The sequence below is a fragment of the Xyrauchen texanus genome, chromosome 15, assembly GCF_025860055.1.
Source record: "Xyrauchen texanus isolate HMW12.3.18 chromosome 15, RBS_HiC_50CHRs, whole genome shotgun sequence".
NCBI lineage: Eukaryota > Metazoa > Chordata > Actinopteri > Cypriniformes > Catostomidae > Xyrauchen > Xyrauchen texanus.
Genome location: NC_068290.1, coordinates 10,787,222 through 10,806,397, shown reverse-complemented (window position 1 = coordinate 10,806,397; position 19,176 = coordinate 10,787,222). Strand labels below are relative to the sequence as shown.

At 38.8% G+C, this 19,176-nt stretch overlaps 1 protein-coding gene across 1 annotated transcript in view; it reads right to left on the bottom strand.

Moving 5' to 3' along the window:
- stt3b (STT3 oligosaccharyltransferase complex catalytic subunit B) overlaps window positions 1–19,176 on the bottom strand; it is a 71,847-nt gene that overhangs the window by 4,560 nt on the left and 48,111 nt on the right. The window contains exons 6-15 of the mRNA XM_052144704.1: window positions 14,195–14,293; window positions 12,862–13,008; window positions 11,300–11,348; window positions 3,952–4,106; window positions 3,563–3,774; window positions 2,610–2,797; window positions 1,423–1,594; window positions 1,035–1,208; window positions 790–903; window positions 484–690 (exon numbers count right to left, since the gene is read on the bottom strand). Coding sequence (XP_052000664.1) covers window positions 484–690; window positions 790–903; window positions 1,035–1,208; window positions 1,423–1,594; window positions 2,610–2,797; window positions 3,563–3,774; window positions 3,952–4,106; window positions 11,300–11,348; window positions 12,862–13,008; window positions 14,195–14,293 — 1,517 coding nt within the window. The remainder of the gene's footprint in view (window positions 1–483; window positions 691–789; window positions 904–1,034; window positions 1,209–1,422; window positions 1,595–2,609; window positions 2,798–3,562; window positions 3,775–3,951; window positions 4,107–11,299; window positions 11,349–12,861; window positions 13,009–14,194; window positions 14,294–19,176) is intronic.

Genomic DNA, 19,176 nt, shown 5'->3' with positions numbered 1-19,176 from the left:
TATTTTCAAGTGTTGTTTATGCCAAACTTTTGCAAAACATCACCACACTGTAAAGAATGCGCGTTCCAGTCCGAGGAAATACACTTTATCCGACACACAAATGATCCGCAATGTAAAATTTGTGTCACTGATGTTTTTAGCGATCATTCAGTACTTTTCCATCAAGCATGTTCATGGTTTTTATAAGCATATTGTTTGGTTCATTGGTCTGTTGGGTCAGATTACATTTTCACCACAAGCAAACCGCTCCAGGGTTAATTTGCAATCGTACTTATTGTTTTGGTGAAGATCCAAGTGCGATTGCCGTGTTCAGATGCCTAAAGGAACCAAACTAAGGGAGAAAATAAACCAGGTTCCGAAACAAATGCTCCAATCGAGCCTGGTGTGAAAATGCCCTAATAGTCACAAGTATTGAAAACAGAACATTTGATTTTTTTATGTTATAAAACATATATTACACTAATGGAATCTAGATGGGAAAACCTTTTTTGAGGTGTACTTCTGCTTGGCTGCAATGTTGCGGAGCTTGTGGTCCAGAGCCTGTCGGTTCTCTGGCTTCTTCACCCTGTAGATGCGCACTAGCCAGTGTTCGGAGGTAAATGCCTCCTCCAGGTGCTTTAGACTGATGTCCTTGTTGCCAATCTCAGCGTTCCGCGTCCGGTCAAATCCAGGGGGTGTGCGGAAATCCAGCTGTGGAGTGGATGTTTGGAATTAAGAGATTGTCCAATAGGGATGGTCAAAATGACTGTTAGTTAAATGGTTTCATTACTACAGGGAAGACACACTTACTTGCATTTCTCCAAAGCGGTAGTAAGACATTTTGTACATCAGGCAGTTGAGGAGGGTGGGAGAGCCGGCCTTATCAACTCGAAACTCCCCCTGTGGTGTGAAATAATCACTCTCCTACATAAGAAAAACACAAAAAATAGACGATTACATTTCCTGAAGAAAATGCAAGTGGTGATTACCTGTGGAAAACCCACCATACCGCTAGACCGTTGCTACAAACGGCCACGATTCATTTGCACACTGACCCGGATATCTTTAGGGTGCTCGCCCTCTGCAATGCGCACCATCCACAGGAACTTGTTAATGTCGTCGCCGGAGTATCCAATCACTCCCCCAAAGATGATCAGAACATAATCCACATCCAGCGACTTCATAATCTCATAGGCTGCACTCTCATTTGAGGACATGGCTTTACCAACCTGAAGAGGAAACAGAATATTTATCGTAAACTGTCAGTGGCCTTTAAGCTAGCACCACAAAGACCAAGTACTGACACTCTGCAAAGCATTTTATATCACACTAATCAATATTTAATTTCCAGTTGTTTTGGACAAAGTTGCCATACATTCTTGTAATACAGCAAATCAGATCCTGTAGTTCTCGTCATAGTGAGTATGGTATTGTCTGACTCACCAGTGCTATGTGACTGTTATTCCATGTATTGTTGTCCACCAGTGTCGTGCGATTGGCCATGCCTGCAATCTGATAGCCGTAGTCCCACCAGGACATGACACGAGCATGCTCATCCGTATTCTGTCGGAGCCAGTAATAGGCTTCACGGAAATCATCAAGAATGTTCCTTGATCTGGTGGCGATTACAAATAAATAAAAATAAAAAAACATAACTTCCAGGCAGGGTGAGAAATTAAAGGGCGCTCGGAGCAAAATGTGCCATGAGTTACTCTTTATATTTCTAAACATGATTAAAATTGGATATAGTTCTAAATGTTCTATTCTAGGCTTGGTTATACATACTGCATTATTGCATGAGTTGACGTTGATTTAGTTTTATGTGTAAGAGGAAATACATTTGTAATGAATTCCTCTTTTCTTTTTTTTTTATTTATAACCTCTGATATAGTTCTGAATTTTCGAATCTAGGCAAAGTTATACCACATAAAACATCAGTTGATGTTGATCTAATTTTATGGGAGGAAGTAATACATTTGTAAATTAACATTTAAAAAAAACTGTTGAAAATTGAAGTATTCGACAATAGAAATATACACATAGTATTCTTAATATAATAGTTCTTATGGCTATGATATGCTTCAAGAGAAGTTCTTCTTCGTTCTGTTCAGGGGTAAAAAGTTCTAAACAGCCGAGCAATGGTATACTGTTTGCGAACATTCAGACACCCGCCAAACCGCTGTGTGAGGCATTTACAAGTACATGTGGATGCTCTGTAAACCCTTAACTAATGTGACATTAAAATGTGATTATCAATGACTTAATGCCTCAGTCTATGAGTAGAATGAGGCATATATATACTCAAACGATCATAATGTAGGTACATTTGCACCAGTTTGCTAATAACTGCACGCCAGTGTGTTTATGTTGACTGATCTTAACTAAGGTGGTGGAGCTACAGGTGGTGTTTAGCAGCAGATAAGAAGTTTTCCTAAATGTTCGCCCAGGTGAGCTGTTACGAACCACCGAAACATTGCACACAATGTGAGTTCATGTTGATTTAATTTTATGGGTAAGAGGTAATAAATGTGCAAATTAAAGTATCTGACATAATAGAAGTATACACCCAGTACTCTTCATAATATAAGCAGGCTTTAACTATGCTTGGGTCCATATGAATGTGTCCTTACCCATCTTGGTTGTATGATGCCAGCACTACGCTGGGACTGGAGTAGGCATTACTGGTCACCCAGGTGCAGTGCACAGCAAACATCATCAAGAGCATCAGCATTAGCATGGTAACGATGCTCTTAATGTTGGGGCCCAAACCCTCCTCTGGACGGTCCTGTTCTGACACATGCTTTCGGACTTTGCCTGCCTGCAAGCACATGTGACACACTTGGATTCAAACAAACCGAAAAACTGTCAAATATGTTTAATGGTGGGATTCAGGAGGCCTCACTGAGAATCCTATAGCATTATAGTAACAAGTCTAAAACTTCAGCATAGTAACTGTTTTTGTTTTCTAAAGACCAAATGAAATGGTTGATGAGCAGTTTTCTTTCCTGTGTTGATGTATTTGCTACTTAAACTGTAAGTTAGGCAGGAAATGTTTGCTCATCCTTTAATCAAAAAATCCAATAGCCAAAAAACATTTGACAAATCCATGAACCATGACCACATCCTATCTGCCAACAACCAAGTCCATGTGTCCCTAGGAGAATTGGTGCTGTTTTAAAAGCAAAGGTGGCCACACCAAATATTGATTTAGCTTTTTATGTTTACTGGACTTTGTATGATAAATGAAAACTATTAAATGTCATTATTTTTTAAGACATCCTCACTATGCAACATTTTTCACAAGTGCCTAAAACTTTTGCAAAATACTGTATCTGCTAAAATTTTGTCAACTAGTATAAAAGCATATAGATGGTCTCAAAATGAACAAACATGGACTGAAAGTAGGGCTGGGCGATACATTGAAAATCCATTTTATAATCGCGATGATTTAATTCACACCACTTCCAAATATATTTGACACAGAAAACTACTACTTTGGCCTACCCCACAATTTCCCTAACAGAAAAACAATAAGAGAGAAGAACTCCATATAAGCTGACTAAACCTTTGACCTTTCCCTGACCTTATCATAGAGGTTCCCTTGATTCCTCTTGTCGTCCTCATCACTGCTGTCTTCAGCGGGTGGGTTTTCACGCTTCATGTCATCACCCAAGTAGTGCTCGAATACACTGGAGAAGGCGATGGCCGAGAGCATGCACACCACCGGAGTAAGAGTCAGCATCAGACGTACCATCACGCCAGCAAAGTACACTGCGCTGATGGCATATAGGGCCACTAGGGGGAGACAGAGAACATAATGCTCAGTTAGGACAGCAATAGCAAATGTGGCACTCCAGTGTAGAATGAACATTATTTAACTTGTAATGTAAGAGCTTGTAGTCTGTACTGCGTAATGACTCTCACGAGATAGTCAAACAAAGGTAGCTGTGGAGATGTTAGACACATGCTTACCAAAGACTCGCTCATCGTTGATGTTCTTGATGCAGAACCAGAGGCCAGCTGGGAAGGTGCAGACCAGGATGTGCAGGTCGAAGAAGAAGGAGACCCATGTGGTGGGCTGGTGCTCTGAGACCGAGGCGATGATAGGGATGTGGATCTTAGCGTATCTGAGAAGAACAAGCAGTTAATTTACAGTGTAAATATGATGCTAAAAAGTAGTGAGTCACTATCCCCTGCCATTGCAGTATATTGAAGATATTCATTAAAAGGTTTCCTTTTGTGTTCCAGACAAAGACAGAAAGACAGCACAAGACAGAAATAGACAAAATTACGTAAATTGTATGTGTAAATTACAACAGAATTTTCTTCTTTTTTTTTTGGGTGTACTATCACTTTAAGGGTTAGGTGTTTTGAAAAATCTTGTAAATCCCCCAAGTATGACCAAGTGATACTTCCTTACCAAGTACCACTAACAATATATGCTTATATAAATGAGCTCAGAGTTAAGTTGGATTTTCAAGGTTTTGAGGGCAAAAATTCCACAAAATCCATATCAAACCAATTCTTTAAAGAGTAAAGCACACTTAAGAGCAGCAGGGAGCATCTCAAAAGATTGAACAAAGTTTCTCCCCCTGAGGACTAAAGATTTCCTAAAAAATAAAGCAGCAAACTCAGTGAGGTTTTGCTTGTATTGAGTTTTGACATTTGTTTCACTTTATCTACAAAATAAGGGTAAAGCACAGGGGGTCTATTACTGTAGAGTTACAGTGCTATTTTTCCCCTCACAGTTTTGCTGCATAACTGAGCTCAATTTTGGCTACTACCAGTGTTCTGATCATTATCTCATGACCTGACCTTCTGTACCTTTAGTGCAGACTGCAGCACACGGCTGACTTCGCACAACAAGAGCTTGACTGGATCGCGGATCTCCCTGCAGAGCTTTGCTGCATAGAGGGAGTTACACATTTATGAATTTATGATGGGTGGCGTTTCACTAAGAGAGAAATGTGGGTTCATGGCTGCAGGGTAGAGAGGTAGAAACCTTGCCGCGCTTGTGCTGACCCACGAACCACTAATTTTCTTTGGAGGTGGGAATGAATATCAAGTGAAGGGAGCAATTCAGACATAAACTAATCTAATATAAGAACCTGGGACCTCATTTATAACATATTTACAATCAGATTTGATCCTATATTCCACCAATTTGATCCTATACATCAAAAGAAAAATAAATAAATAAATAAATAAATAAATATCGGGATTTATAAAGTCAGAAACTGACGTGAAAATGTTCTTATCCATACATCAACAGACACACATAAATTAAAAAACAATTTTGTGCTCATGTTCTGGTGAGCCAGTGTGCGATGACTTTTTTTCTTTTAGCGTTGCAAATATGTAATTAAGTAATAATAAAAAATACGTAAATAAGTCAGTGACTGACTGAATTTATTCATAAATTAATGTCAAGACAATCCCGATATGAGTCAGGATGTGGTCAAATTTAGATTATGCATGCATAAATGTAAATGCTTTTGGATATCCGCTTAATATCTATTTAATAATATCTATTATCTGCATATTCGTATAATAAATTATGTTTGAGACCTCCAAGATAACAGGCCAGTGTAATATAAATGGGGGCTGGGCGATAAACAATATCAATATTTATCGCGATAAAAAAAACTCAAGCGATATCGATAAGCTTTTGAGTAATTTTCGATATTTAGCCTGTGTTCTACATCGAAACATGCGTGTTGCTAAAAACACTAGCAGTTTGGCTTTTTTGTCCTATGTTTCCACTGGCGCGTGCTGAGCGAATGTGAGCGATTCAGGAAGCCGAGCGTCAAGCTCGCGATGTGGACTGTAAAATTGACAGCAGTGCAGGGCAAGCGGTTCCCTAGCGTGTTCCCTATTGGCTTTGTGCGGATTTCTTCCGCTTCAGTGGAAACGCAGCCTCAGACTGTATGCCCCCGCTACGCAGGCCCCGCTACGCAGGCCACCGCGTTCTGGATCTGGACCCCAGATTGATTTGATTGATTAACATTAAAGACATCATGACGATGGTAACGCCCTCTCATCGTCTCTAGTGAGCAGCACGACGACAAAACAGCGCCGGTTACATCATATCTGATCTTTCTGCGCTGTATTCTTGAATATTTTTCTCTAGCACTGAAACACGCTTCACTGATGCCCTGTCCCGGTCCATACCCGCATCATCTTTTCCCCACATGTGCGTAAACATGAGGTGCGTGTTTCCAGAGCGCCTTTAGACCATAACATTTTTTTCTTTCTAAATAAAGTTTTATTAATCAGCATGTTCCAAGCCTTTAATAATAAACCAATAGATTTCAGTTCTAATTTTGTGAAATTATTCAGATGTCATCATTTCTGACAAGGATGAAAGACAAAACAATTACTAGCTTGTAGCCTAGTCTTTCTTACTTTAATGAAATAGAAAAATGGTCCATTCAGACCTTTACATTTTCAAAAGTTTCTCTGTGGAGATACCCTTGAACACCCATACAGTATCATTCCTCAGTGATAAGGGCTTCTATGCCCCCATACTTGGATATCTGTATGTAAAGAAATATGAAAATAATTTTAATGTCAAATATATATATATATATATATATATATATATATATATATATATATATATATATATATATATATATAAAAGTTTATAAAGTCAAAAAGAGTGAGGATATTCAAAGATATTATAGAATATTATAGGTTTAGAATGACAACATTTTCATTTGAGTGAACCATTTCATTAACATTGTCAAATTTGTGGAGTCGCAGGGCACCATGTGAGGAGCGGACATGTGAACGACGAGCTCTGTGCACTTTGCTAGTTTTATTACTATTTTTGTCATAAATCGGTGATATTCGAAACACCCTGATTCTTAACTGTTCTAGGAAGACAATATGCCAAAGAATTCAAATTCCTTGGGCTCTGGAGATATTAAAAGACACTTATGGGCTCAAGCTGAAGCCCCTGAACAACAGGCCGAAAGCCTGAGACTCAATTCGGCCAGTGAGGTGAAAGAGATCCAGCATCAACTGTCGAGCATGACGGCAATGCTGACGAAGGTCATTGCAGACTTGGAGGATCTTGCTGTAATACGTTGATCGATCACTGCCATGGATGGTTACAAGAGTTTAGGAAGTATCTGGACTAATCGGAGGGGGAATTAGCTGCTAATCCGCTAGTGACCAAGGTGGATTTGTCATATAGTTGCAGATTTAATGTATCCCTATTGCAAAATCCTGAATTTCAACAAATGTTAAAGGCTGAAATTAATGTTTATATGGGGACCAACTGGTCCTCATTATCCTTCTGTGGGCATAGCTTGGGAGGCAATTAAGGCAGTTCTTAGGGGCTGGATCATACAGTATACCTCAATAAAAAAAATCCACAGCACGTGAACTCGTGGAGTTGAATATTAAAAGTGCAGAGGCAGAGCAGAAGCGCCGAATGTCGTCTGATAACCTCAGACAATTGACCCGATTGAACTACAGATATAATACTATTTTGTCGCGGAAGGAGGAGTTTTGGCTATTCAGGGTAAGACAGTCATACTTTAAGTTGGGAGACAAAGCAGGGAAGCTTTTGGCTAGACAGATAAAGCAGAGAGAGTCTTTTTCTACCATTCCCTCAGTGAAATCTGCTGGTGGTGAAATATTTACTCGGCCATTGATATTAATAATGATATTAAAGAATTTTATCTTGATCTTTATAATTCCATGTCTTTGTCGACTGATGAAGATATTAGGAACTTTGTGGAACCATTAGAACTCCATAAACTGATGATTGAGCAAAAATAATTCTGAGATAATCTTGGAGGAGCTTGGCTAGGTAATTAAGGCTTTGCCGCAGAATTTTTTTGATCTTATGCTACAGAACTGGCTCCACTTTTGTTAGAAGTTTATACAGAATCATTAAAGAATGGAAAGATTCCGCCAACCACGACAAAAGCCCGGAACAGTCTGATTATTAAAAGAGAGAAAGATTTACGGTCCAATTTCCCTGATCCAGCTAGACATAAAAGTATTGTCAAAGATTCTGGATAACTGATTAAGTTATGACATCTCTTATACAGATCAGGTGGAGTTTATTCTGGGCCGCAGCTCTTCTGATAACATTAGGCATTTAATCAATATCATGTGGTCAGTGGCGAATGATCAGACTCCGCATAAGTTGCTGCCATCTCACTTGACGCTGAAAAGGCATTTGATATGGTAGAATGGGATTATCTTTTTAAGATTTTGGAAATATACAGGTTGGGAAAACTTTTATTGGATGGATTAAGTTACTTTATAGACACACTGTAGCAGTGGTACAAACAAATGGACCAATTTAAGATTATTTTACTCTGGATAGGGGCACCTGACAGGGTTGCTCTCTTTCCCACTTATCATTCTGTCTTGCCCTGGAACCAATAGCAGCTGCGATAAGAAAGGAGGATGATTTTCCAGGGGAGGTGGTGGGAGGTATGGGGCATAAGCTTTTGTTTTCGCACAGATTATATTTTATTGTTTGTCTCCGACCCTACTAGATCTATGCCTTGCCTCTACAGAATTATTAATTCCTTTTCTAAGTTCTCAGGATACAGAGTCAATTGGTCTAAATCCAAAGCTTTGGCTCTGACAGCATACTGCTCAGTAATGGCTTTCCAACCGGGCACCTACCAGTGGCCCAAACAGGGCATTAAGTATTTGGGCATTTTATTCACAGCAAATGTCTCTTGAGTTAATTTTGACCCCTTAATAAAAAGGTTTTCAAGAGATGTGGGCAGGCGGGCTTCATTACATTTATCTATGATTAGGAAGTTTAAAGTTATTAAATGAATTGTATGCCAAAATTTAACTACCAGCTGCAGTCTCTCCCTGTAGATGTCCCCCTCTCTTATTTCAAGCAATTTGATAACATAGCAAAGTCCTTTATTTGGAATGGTAAATGCCCTAGATTACATTTTAATAAGTTACATAGGCCGATTGACAAAGGTGGGCTTGGCCTACCCAAGATTTAGTTTTATTATTATGCATTCGGTATCAAGAATTTGGCTCATTGGTCGCTTCCACCTAAGAGAGCCCCTCCCTGGTTTTGTATTGAACAGGAAGTTCTTACCCCTATTTTGCCATTGCAAAACCTTTCTATCAAACTAACCGGAGTAGTTAAGTTACACCCTGTTATCTCGCCTTTGCACACAAGTGTCCCCGTGTTTAATTTTGACATTTATTTAAAATGTTATCTCGAGCACATGGCTGAACCCAAAATGATGAATTTATAAGTCCCCTTTCTGCTGGTCAGAGTGGATTGTGAGGGGGTAACAACACTCTGTGACCTATATGAGAGTGGAGTGTTGAGGTCCTTTGGGAATTTGGTTCAACATTTTGGGATTCAATAGATGGGGTCAAGTATTGATTCTATTTGTATATGTTAGGGCTTTATTGAGTTTAATATATGAATCAATAATACAAAAAAAAAGTTAAAATCACAATGTATAAAAATCACCGCTATAGACTCCCTCACTATCACTGACATTATAAATAAGTCCAACTCCTCATCGTGTCAGCTCGACCCTGCCCCCACCCTTCTACTTAAAGCTTGCATCACATCCTTATCTGAACCCATTGCATTGATTGTAAACACCTGCCTCAACTCTGGTGTTGTGCCTGCTGCCCTCAAGACTGCTGCAGTCACTCCCATTCTCAAAAAACCGGACTGCGACCCAACATCACTATTAAACTACCGCCCTATCTCCAACCTCCCCTTCCTGGCCAAGGTACTGGAAAGAGTGGTGGCCTCACAACTACACACCTTTCTTAATCACCATGACCTGTATGAGCCTTTTCAATCTGGCTTCAGTTCATGTCACAGTACAGAGACTGCCCTTCTACGCATAGTTAACGATCTTCTCTTGTCCGCTGACTCTGGTTCACTTAACATTCTCATCCTCCTTGACCTTAGTGCTGCTTTCGATACCATCAACCACAATGTTCCAATCGCCCGTCTGTCTGCTATTGGTGTTTCTGGCACAGCCCTGAATTGGTTCCAGTCATACCTCTCCAACAGAAGGCAGTTTGTAACACTTGGTTCACATTAGTCTTCCAAGGCCCGATTATACGCAGCCACGGTCTAAACTTCCACTGTTATGCAGATGACATCCAACTCTACTTTACCATTCCCTCTCCCTCTGATCCACCACCATGCTTCCTCACTGACTGCCTCTCTGACTTAAAATTATGGATGCAAAACAACTCTCAAATTCAATATAGATAAAACCGAAATTCTGCTGATTGGCCCTAAAAGCATCCTCTCCAAATCTCAGTCTCACTCTCAACATTGATGGTTCACCTATCCAACCTACTCCTGTTGTTAAAAACCTTGGCATTTTGCTTGACTCCACCCTTAGCTTTGATCCTCATATCAAATCACTCACTAAGACTGCCTTCTTTCACCTCCGTAACATTGCTCGCCTCCAAACCTTTCTCTCTGCTAGTGATGCACAGATTTTGGTAAACTCCTTCATTATGTCCCGTCTTGACTACTGCAACGCACTTTTCCTTGGTCTCCCTGTTAAATCACTTCAAAGACTACAATATATTCAAAACTCGGCAGCCAGGCTGCTCACCCATACCAGACATCACACCCATTCTCCACCAACTCCACTGGTTACCAGTTCTGTCCCGGATCAAATACAAAGTACTACTACTCACCTTCAAAGCCCTTCACAACCTTGCTCCCCCCTACATCCGCGACCCCCTGACCCCGTACACTCCTTCCCGCTCACTAAGATCCTCTGATCAAAATCTCTTGGCTATCCCCCCGCTCCAGACTTTCCACCCTGGGTGGCAGGTCCTTCAGTGCCTTGGCCCCCAAACTCTGGAACCGCCTCCCACAACCTCTTCGTGACTGTGCTTCTCTTCCCTTCTTTAAAGCACATCTCAAAACCTTTTTGTTTAAATGATAATTTCTCCACAACAAACTCGTAGCTTTATTGTTTTGGTTTGTTCGCAGCTGTGTTTCAATGCCTTTCCACTATGTAAAGCGACCTTGGGTTTGTGAAAGGCGCTATATAAATATTTGGGGATCTCATTAGTGACCTAAAAGGTGAAGAGTCTTAAATGTCTTATTTCATGTCATAAGAAAATAATTTTCCAGGTTTAAATTTTCTATCCCAGATTGTCAATGTGGACTCACTTTTCAACCCCATGCTATAAAATTAAACCCCTGAAAAAAATCAGGTCTTAAAAATTGTTAAGCCATTTAACAGGGTGTGCTAATCAGCTATACCACTTACATGACCAAGCACCAAGAAAGAGGTGTAGGTAAACTGTGCAGAATGCTTACCCTGTGTCCCATAGAGAGTAAAAACGCCCACTCCAAGGAGCAATGTAGCCTGAAAGCACATTAACACAACAGAATGATTACAAGCAAACATATACACACAATCCACCCAACCATTACTGACTCAAAAGCACTTTCAAGCTAATTTTGAGGAGCTGACAAGTTTGGACCTTGTCCAGTGAGCCCTAATACCACACATACAGCCAGCATAATTTTCAATTAATCTACACCGCGAGGCTGCATTTAGTTTGAAAAGCAGTGTGGCGAGCAAAGGAAAGTGCTCAATGAGACCTCAGAGGCCTTACGGTAGATAGGACCCTGCGGCAGAAAGATTAATAGAAGCCCTGGATGTGAGGGGAATACAAGTAAAATCACTGACTCCATATATATATACCATCAGAGGTTCAGTGTTAAGAGACTTGGGTCAAAGAGTCGCACTGTATTCAGGTGAGAAAGGAAATCTTTTGATGCAAAAAGTGTGGATTTTTTTTCACTTTTATTTGGCATTCAAATGTCTAGTCAAGGGCAATATATAAAGAGGGGTTTGTCATCAAAGTGTCATTTAAAGGGTGACATGTTACCTCACAAAAAGTATTTTATACTTCATCATTGGTGTGTCCTCTACTTATGTAAACAGAAGCAAAGCTTTTTAATATTAGGCCAATTTTAGTCACTCTATTTGGCAATTTATCAAGGTGTAATCTATTTACCGACAATCTCGCAAAATAGAAATGCATAAAAGCCACAAACAAATCACTCTGACACTTTTGACTATTCAATTTCTGGTACTTTAAGTTCATACAATGTCAAACTAATGAAAACGTAACTTTACTAACTGCTTTACACAGTTCATCCACCGTAATCCATCGCTTTTGTATTTAGATATTGATTTTTTTCTTCAGAGGCAAGTTTGATTTAGTAACTTGTTCAAATACTGAAAAACTCACTAACCATTCAAAAAGTTAAGCTAACCATGCCACGTTGAATTTGAAAATATGGCAATGGACTTGGTTTGAAAAATTGGGGTGTTGCAAAAATTGCAATAATTGCATAACAATTTAGCAAACAGGCCTTAAAGCATTACATACATATAGTATGTAATTTATGCAACACCGAATGGAATTGCCCCTCATCTGCCGTTGAGCAAACAAATAGCCCCACCTCCAACAAATGCCATTGGCTGAGTAATGTTATTGGGATTGGTCTAAATGGTTTGCTAAAATCAAACATGTATTTTTATACCTCTACAGAGGCACAGTTATCGAGAAAAAAAAAAAAAACTACGAATGGCTTACTTATGGCTGTCTCTGCATATTGAGCTGTAATAGGAGAAAGTATTTTAACACATAAAAGTTACATACTTCAGCTTTATGTGGTGCTTCAAAAAGTATCAATTAAGACTAGAGTGCTAAGATTGTAGAGAGCAGAGGACAATCTTACTACATTTTTAATATTAGGATGATGGCTTGGGTAATTTGCTAATGTTGAAGTAGTACAGGGCTCACTGACCGTGTGTGCAAGTTAATTGGAGTGGTTTGTTTTTGCTCTATAGTAAATTCACTTACCAGTGTAAGTCAGGTAAATGACAGTAAGGAAAACGACTCCCGCAGCCAGAGAAACACCCAGAAAGAACAGAGTCTGGAACTCCTGCCTGGTCAGTCTGTCCTTCAGATACTGCAGAAAGGCATATGCCTGCAGCAAAGCAAAGACACCTGCAAAGAAACACACGCAAACTTGCTCACCACTGACTAATGTACTCAACTCACTGACACTTTTCCAACATTTATGAATTCCTAATGGTGAACTGGCCTCCATGCTGATCTGAGGTCAGTTGAGTGATCATTCAAACTTCTTTGTAGAGCTTGGAGATATAGCTAAAAACATATATCTTTATATTTTTACATGCTTTAGAGGATATTTAATATATATCGAGGCATTTATGTATTTAATCTGAAATGAAAAGGCATCAACCAAACAACCAATGCAGCTAATTAGATTAAAACATTTTATATTAGCAAGAAAATTTAGTAATTTTTCCATGTTTTTTCTACATGATCAGAAGAAGAATGTCATTTAATTATTTAAATTTATATGCAAATATAAATGGAATTAAACAGCAATATTTGTCTACATACATTTATTTTCATTATAAAACATTTCAATATATGAAAAATACCACGTGGATAATTTATAAGTGAAGATGCACACAAATCATTGAATCTGAGGAATGAACTGATTAACTGAAATGGACAGTTTGAACTCATTCACCAAATTACCAACTCCAGCACTACTTTTTGCCATTGACGTTTGTAGCAGCCAATAATTTAATAACTACCATTAATGTAATAAATGGCAATGACATAATACATTTTTTATTATTCTTTTATTAACCCAGCCAATAATGTAATAGCCAGCCAATAATGTAAGAACTAATTACATTATGGGCAAAAAGTTATTACGTTATTGGTTCAGAAATGGTATTACATTATTGGTAAATTATTACATTATTGACTTTTACTACATTAAGAATGGAAAATGTATTATGTTATTGGTAGTTATTACATTGACATATTGGCTGCTACAACGTTTAAATTGGAGACGCTAACAAAACATACAACTAGGAAAAGGTAGAGAAGCTAGTCTAATTGCGCACTCTTTAAAAAACTTAATGGTTAAAAAACAACAACAAACACATTTATATTATTGCAATATTAACACTGTTGCTTAATGTTATACAGCCAGCAAAATCATTGAAAAATATATCATGAATTTGATATACAGCCCTACCCTACTGCTTTGGTTTATGGATTCGAGTTGCGAAAGCTTGTCTTAGATCAGCCTTATTGTACACAGTAACAGTTCAGAGCTTAATGAGGAATGGAAGAAAACCAGTCTTACCTGCAGCGGCCATGTGCTCGCTTGTCCTGATAGGCTGGAAGCCTACAAAAGGGATCTGCATGGACAGCACCAACCCAACTATATAAAACGTGCTGTAGGCTGAGAGAAAGAAAGAGATGGTGAGAATAGCCATCATGAGGTACAAAGCCATTCATCAGAACATTCAAAATGTCCCTCACTGGTTAAATATGGTTCTAACCACCAAACAAATCCATCATTATTATAAAAATAAATAAACAAAAACAGCTGACAAAGCTTGGTCGTAATCACGTAATTAATGCATGACCATGAGCAGTGGTCTGAAAAAGTATTTAGAAACTTAAGATAAATAAATGTGTGAATTTCATTGCATTAAACACAAAAATATCAAACCAAGAGGCATCTGCACAAAAATGATGCTAGAACTTCAATTTCCTTGACATTTTTGCAATTACTTTTCTCAGAGTGGTTCCAAGGTTATTGTTAGTGTTTGTAAGCCTATTAAGTCCACTCCCCTCAGAGCAGGGAAACCGCAGGTGTTGTTTCTCACATTAACTATGAACATGTTCCACTAACATCTGACAACCACAAAATATCCATACAACATTTGTTTAAACAGTTTGGCTATAGTTTAATATTGTACACTTCAAAACCTAATTTTTTTTTAAAAATATAAGCAATTTTTTGCTTGTTTTCTTTCTTAAAATTAAATGACAGTTGGTTTATAATTTTTGTTATCCAATACAATGTCTACGCTTACATGGACACCAGAAAGTGGCTTATAATGTCCCCTTTGCTTAGTAACAGGGAGTTGCTGCTGTGCTTGTTTTCTTAACTTCCCATCTTGACATGCAGCAGAATTGTTCTGAAATATTGGCGTTTCCCTTTTCCTTAACTCTGGGAGTCCCCCAATGTTCGAGCACCTATGCGCGATATTAGGCCGTCGATATTTTAACTTGGTGTGTGTAAATGGGTATAGTTTATAGTGCGTGTGCTTTTCCCACTGTACTTCCAGAAATGTTGAATTTTTTCAGCTTTGACTTGTTTTTGGGCTCCATCCTTTGACGTTTGTTATCCAGTCTGTACACGCACACTCATTTATTAAAGGAATAGTTTACCCAAAAATGAAAATTTGCTGATAATTTACTCAGAAAATGGAGACCATCAAAAAATGGAGTACATTCACTTGCATTGTTTAAAGGAGGAGGCCTGAAATGAAATCCTAAAAATTTTAAATTCTGTTTTGATGAAGAAAGAACTTCAGATAAATCTTGGATGGCCTGAGGGCGAGTAATTTATCAGCAAATTTTCATTTTTGGGTGAACTATTCCTTTAAGTGTGGCTAAGTGTCCATATATTTTTTGGTGGCCACTCTTTATAAAGACTCTACTTTTTCTGCACTCTCCAGCTGCAAACTTTAAAAATTTTGCACTGAGGCACTTCTAATATTGTTAGCTCCTTATGATTAATTGCTTGTGTTTGCATTTTTCCTTAGTTATACATTGCTTTGGATAGAAGTGTCTGCTAAATGAATAAATGTAATAAGCCTCTTGAAAGAACCACCACAATTTCCAGAGTACAGCTGCTAACTGATGTGATGTTCCTTCATTCATTCATTCATGTTTTTTGCGTGATTTATATTTGATTAAATGGCAGCAGCAGTAAGTCGGTCTGAGTGGAAACAGAGACAGTCAGGGGCTTTTTGAAGAGAGACTGAGACCTCAGCTCTCCCTGAATGACCTATAACCTGGGCTGGACTACAGGCCAGCAGTTTATGCACAATTACGTCACCAGTGTGTACACTTGTAGGAGGTGGACTGCAACAGGTAATATTTGGAACAGGGCCTCATAAAAGAAAAAAGAAAAACAAATTTACTGGATTTTGCTAAACCAACTAAGTCTGGCTACCTAAATAATCATTCGAATAAGCACGTTAATATTGTAGCAGATCCAGAAATAGATTTTTTCCTCTTAAATTTACTTAATAAAAATGAGCTAATGCAACAATTCTTGAAATTTTGTCACACCATTTCATTGAATATAATTTAAATTTAGTAATATCATTTAGTAAATCGATACTTCGGCAACAAATAAATAGTCTCAGATTACTGAAGAAATCACAGAAAATTATTAAAAGAACATCATAAAGTATTTTCCATTACAATTTTTTGATATTCCATGTTTTATGTTTTAATTACATGTTATGATCAAAAAACAGTTAAATCAAATGAATGTATAGTACAGTTGTCCCATAGACATTATATGGGCGGTACACTGGCGAGGAGACACGAGGATGTTCTTTTTGAATGAATGTCTATGGAGGAGATGCTTCCCGATGCTGAATAAACAGCTTTTGTTTAATTAATCACTTAAAGGGCATCTATTATACCCCTTTTCACAAGATGTAATTTAAATCTTTGGTGTCCCCAGAATGTGTCTGAAGTCTCAGCTCAATATACCCTACAGATAATTTATTATGCCATGTTGAAAATGCCAATTTTTGGATGGGAATAAAAACAAGCTGTTTTTGTGTGTGTTTTTAAATGTAAATGAGCTGGTGCTCCCCACCCTGTATCCAGAATAGGGCATCTCTGCTTCAGATAACTAGACAACATAAGCAATATGACTGACATGAAAATAGCAGTGTTCAGTCCTATATGTTTGAACAGGAGTCAGACACTGATGAGGGAGAGACTCCGTCAGACGAAACAACTTTGAGAATGAACCAGGAGGTTTCCGAATGGTTATTTGATAAATGTATTTATTAGTTATTCAGCAGTTTTGCAACGATGGATGCGCAACACATACACACAAAAATACTGTTACACGTTTGCCATGCGCTATAACGAAACAACACACACAAACAAACATGTTGCGTAATGTTCACTTATTCATTGGTGTACAGGTGCGGCAGTGTCCATCAACAGTCGTGGGCAGGGCCTGTACAAAGTGATGTCACTTTGTACATAACTGCCTCAACCAAAACTAGGAACAAGCACTTTTTTTTTTAAAAAAAGCACTCATTCTTGCAGTCAGGTAACCAGCACAAAAAACATTTTCTGTGATAAAAACTGATAAAAATCAGGAGCACAGAGACTCCAGGAAACCATGTACCTGCCAGCTAAATCAATCTAAGAGACTGTTCCTCTGCACTGTTTTTCAATTGTTTTCCAAATGTAAACATGCACTACACAGACATCTGACATTTGTGGTGTGTCTGTCCGTTTCTTCAACGTTTCACTGTGCAAAAAGAACACATTTGGTCCGAATGGCCCCCAAAAGTGGAGAACTTTATCAGCTCTTTCCATTTCAGTGTACAAATACACTGTGACAGGGCGGAGCCGGGTCGTGATATACACACCCGGTTCCTTATAAGGCTAATTAAGCCTCCGAGAGGGATAAAGGCCGACTGCGGAAGGTGGTGCGAAGAGAGAGAGATAATTTATGGTCAGCTGACAGTCATGTGTGTTTGTGTCTTTTGGTTTATTTCTTCATTAAACCATTTATTTGTTCAAGCCGGATCTCGCCTTCTCCTTTCCCTTATATCCCCTTTACACTGGTGCCGAAGACTCGGTAAGCAGGAGGGATACGGCTGAAATGCGGCGGGGTCTGAGAACGCAGACCACGAGCGGGGAGGTGCTCGCTGCTGACCGCTTGGAGCGGGAGAACATGGCTGTCGTCCAATAGAGGGTGGAAAAGTGGCTGAGGACCAAGCTACGGTGTATCTGTGAACTGGCGAGATCGTTTACAGTCAGCTGACAGTCATGTGCGTTTGTGTCTTTTGGTTTATTTCTTCATTAAACTATTATTTATATTGTCAAGCCGGTTCTCACCGCCTCCTTTCCCTTATATCCCTTTACATACACAATATACAATCATTAATGATCTGTTCGAAGCAGAGACATATTCCATTACTTTCTCACTTCATAAAATAGATAAGACCTAATTATCTGTCCTTTCTTATTAGCTGAAGTGACAAATATTGCACAATAAGAAGCAGCTAAATAGAGAGAAGGCACTGATGCACAAGTGACCAAGAGCAATTGTTCATAGAATAGTGAGAAGACGTAACAGTCCGTCACCAGTGCAACACTTGACTGACAGCTCAATCAAGTGGACCCTTGCTTGCTTGAAGCTCTCAGCCTGTCAGAAGAGAAGTCCAAAATGCACAACACTTTGAGTGTGTGTGTGTGTGTGTGTGTTTGTGCACATGAGAGACAGTGCTACAGCTGTGCAGTTAAGGAAGCAACTGAAGGAAAACCAAGGCTGCTTGTGACAGAGTGGAGCACCAACAGTTAGAGCTGTCAAAATTTGAGAAGCATCAATTAAGGCCAAAAATGACCATCTTCATCCCCAAACAGATGCTCTTATGAGACAATGCTTACCTGCCTCTCTAGACAACAACTGCGCAAATAACATTTCCTCATCAGCTGACAGGCTGCTTTTTCAAAGCAAATTCTCAAAAGGAGAGTGAAGGAAGAAGCAATTAAAAGGGTTCAAATGGTTTTGACTGAACAAATGCCCTCAAACACACTTTATTCCACCCAGAGTTATTTATGAAGGATTGGAGTAAAAAGTCTGGCAGAGCCAAATTTTTCACATTTGGCATAAAGTCTGGTCCACTTTGCAGCTGATTCTGTCCAAGAACAATCCATTTAGAGAGGAAGATATTGTCGGACTGACATTAAAAACAAAGTTTAGTATTCTAGTCTTTATTTTTGTTTAGTCTTCAAAAGATAATTATGGACTGGAAAATCTTAAATTAATGATACCACTACAATAGAGCAGTGTGCAACTGTGATGGTGTATTAAATAGTACAGCAGCAATCTCCGTGAATGGCTGTACAGTCAACACTTGAGAATTTGGCGGAAAATGTGTTGGGTCCCATTTTGAGGTGTTTCAAAAGATTTTAATCAGAATTTCTGCCCAAAACAATATGTTCCTCAGAAAAGTGGTATATATAGTTCTGCTCGTGGATATATGGTCTTCTAAACGGAGTTAC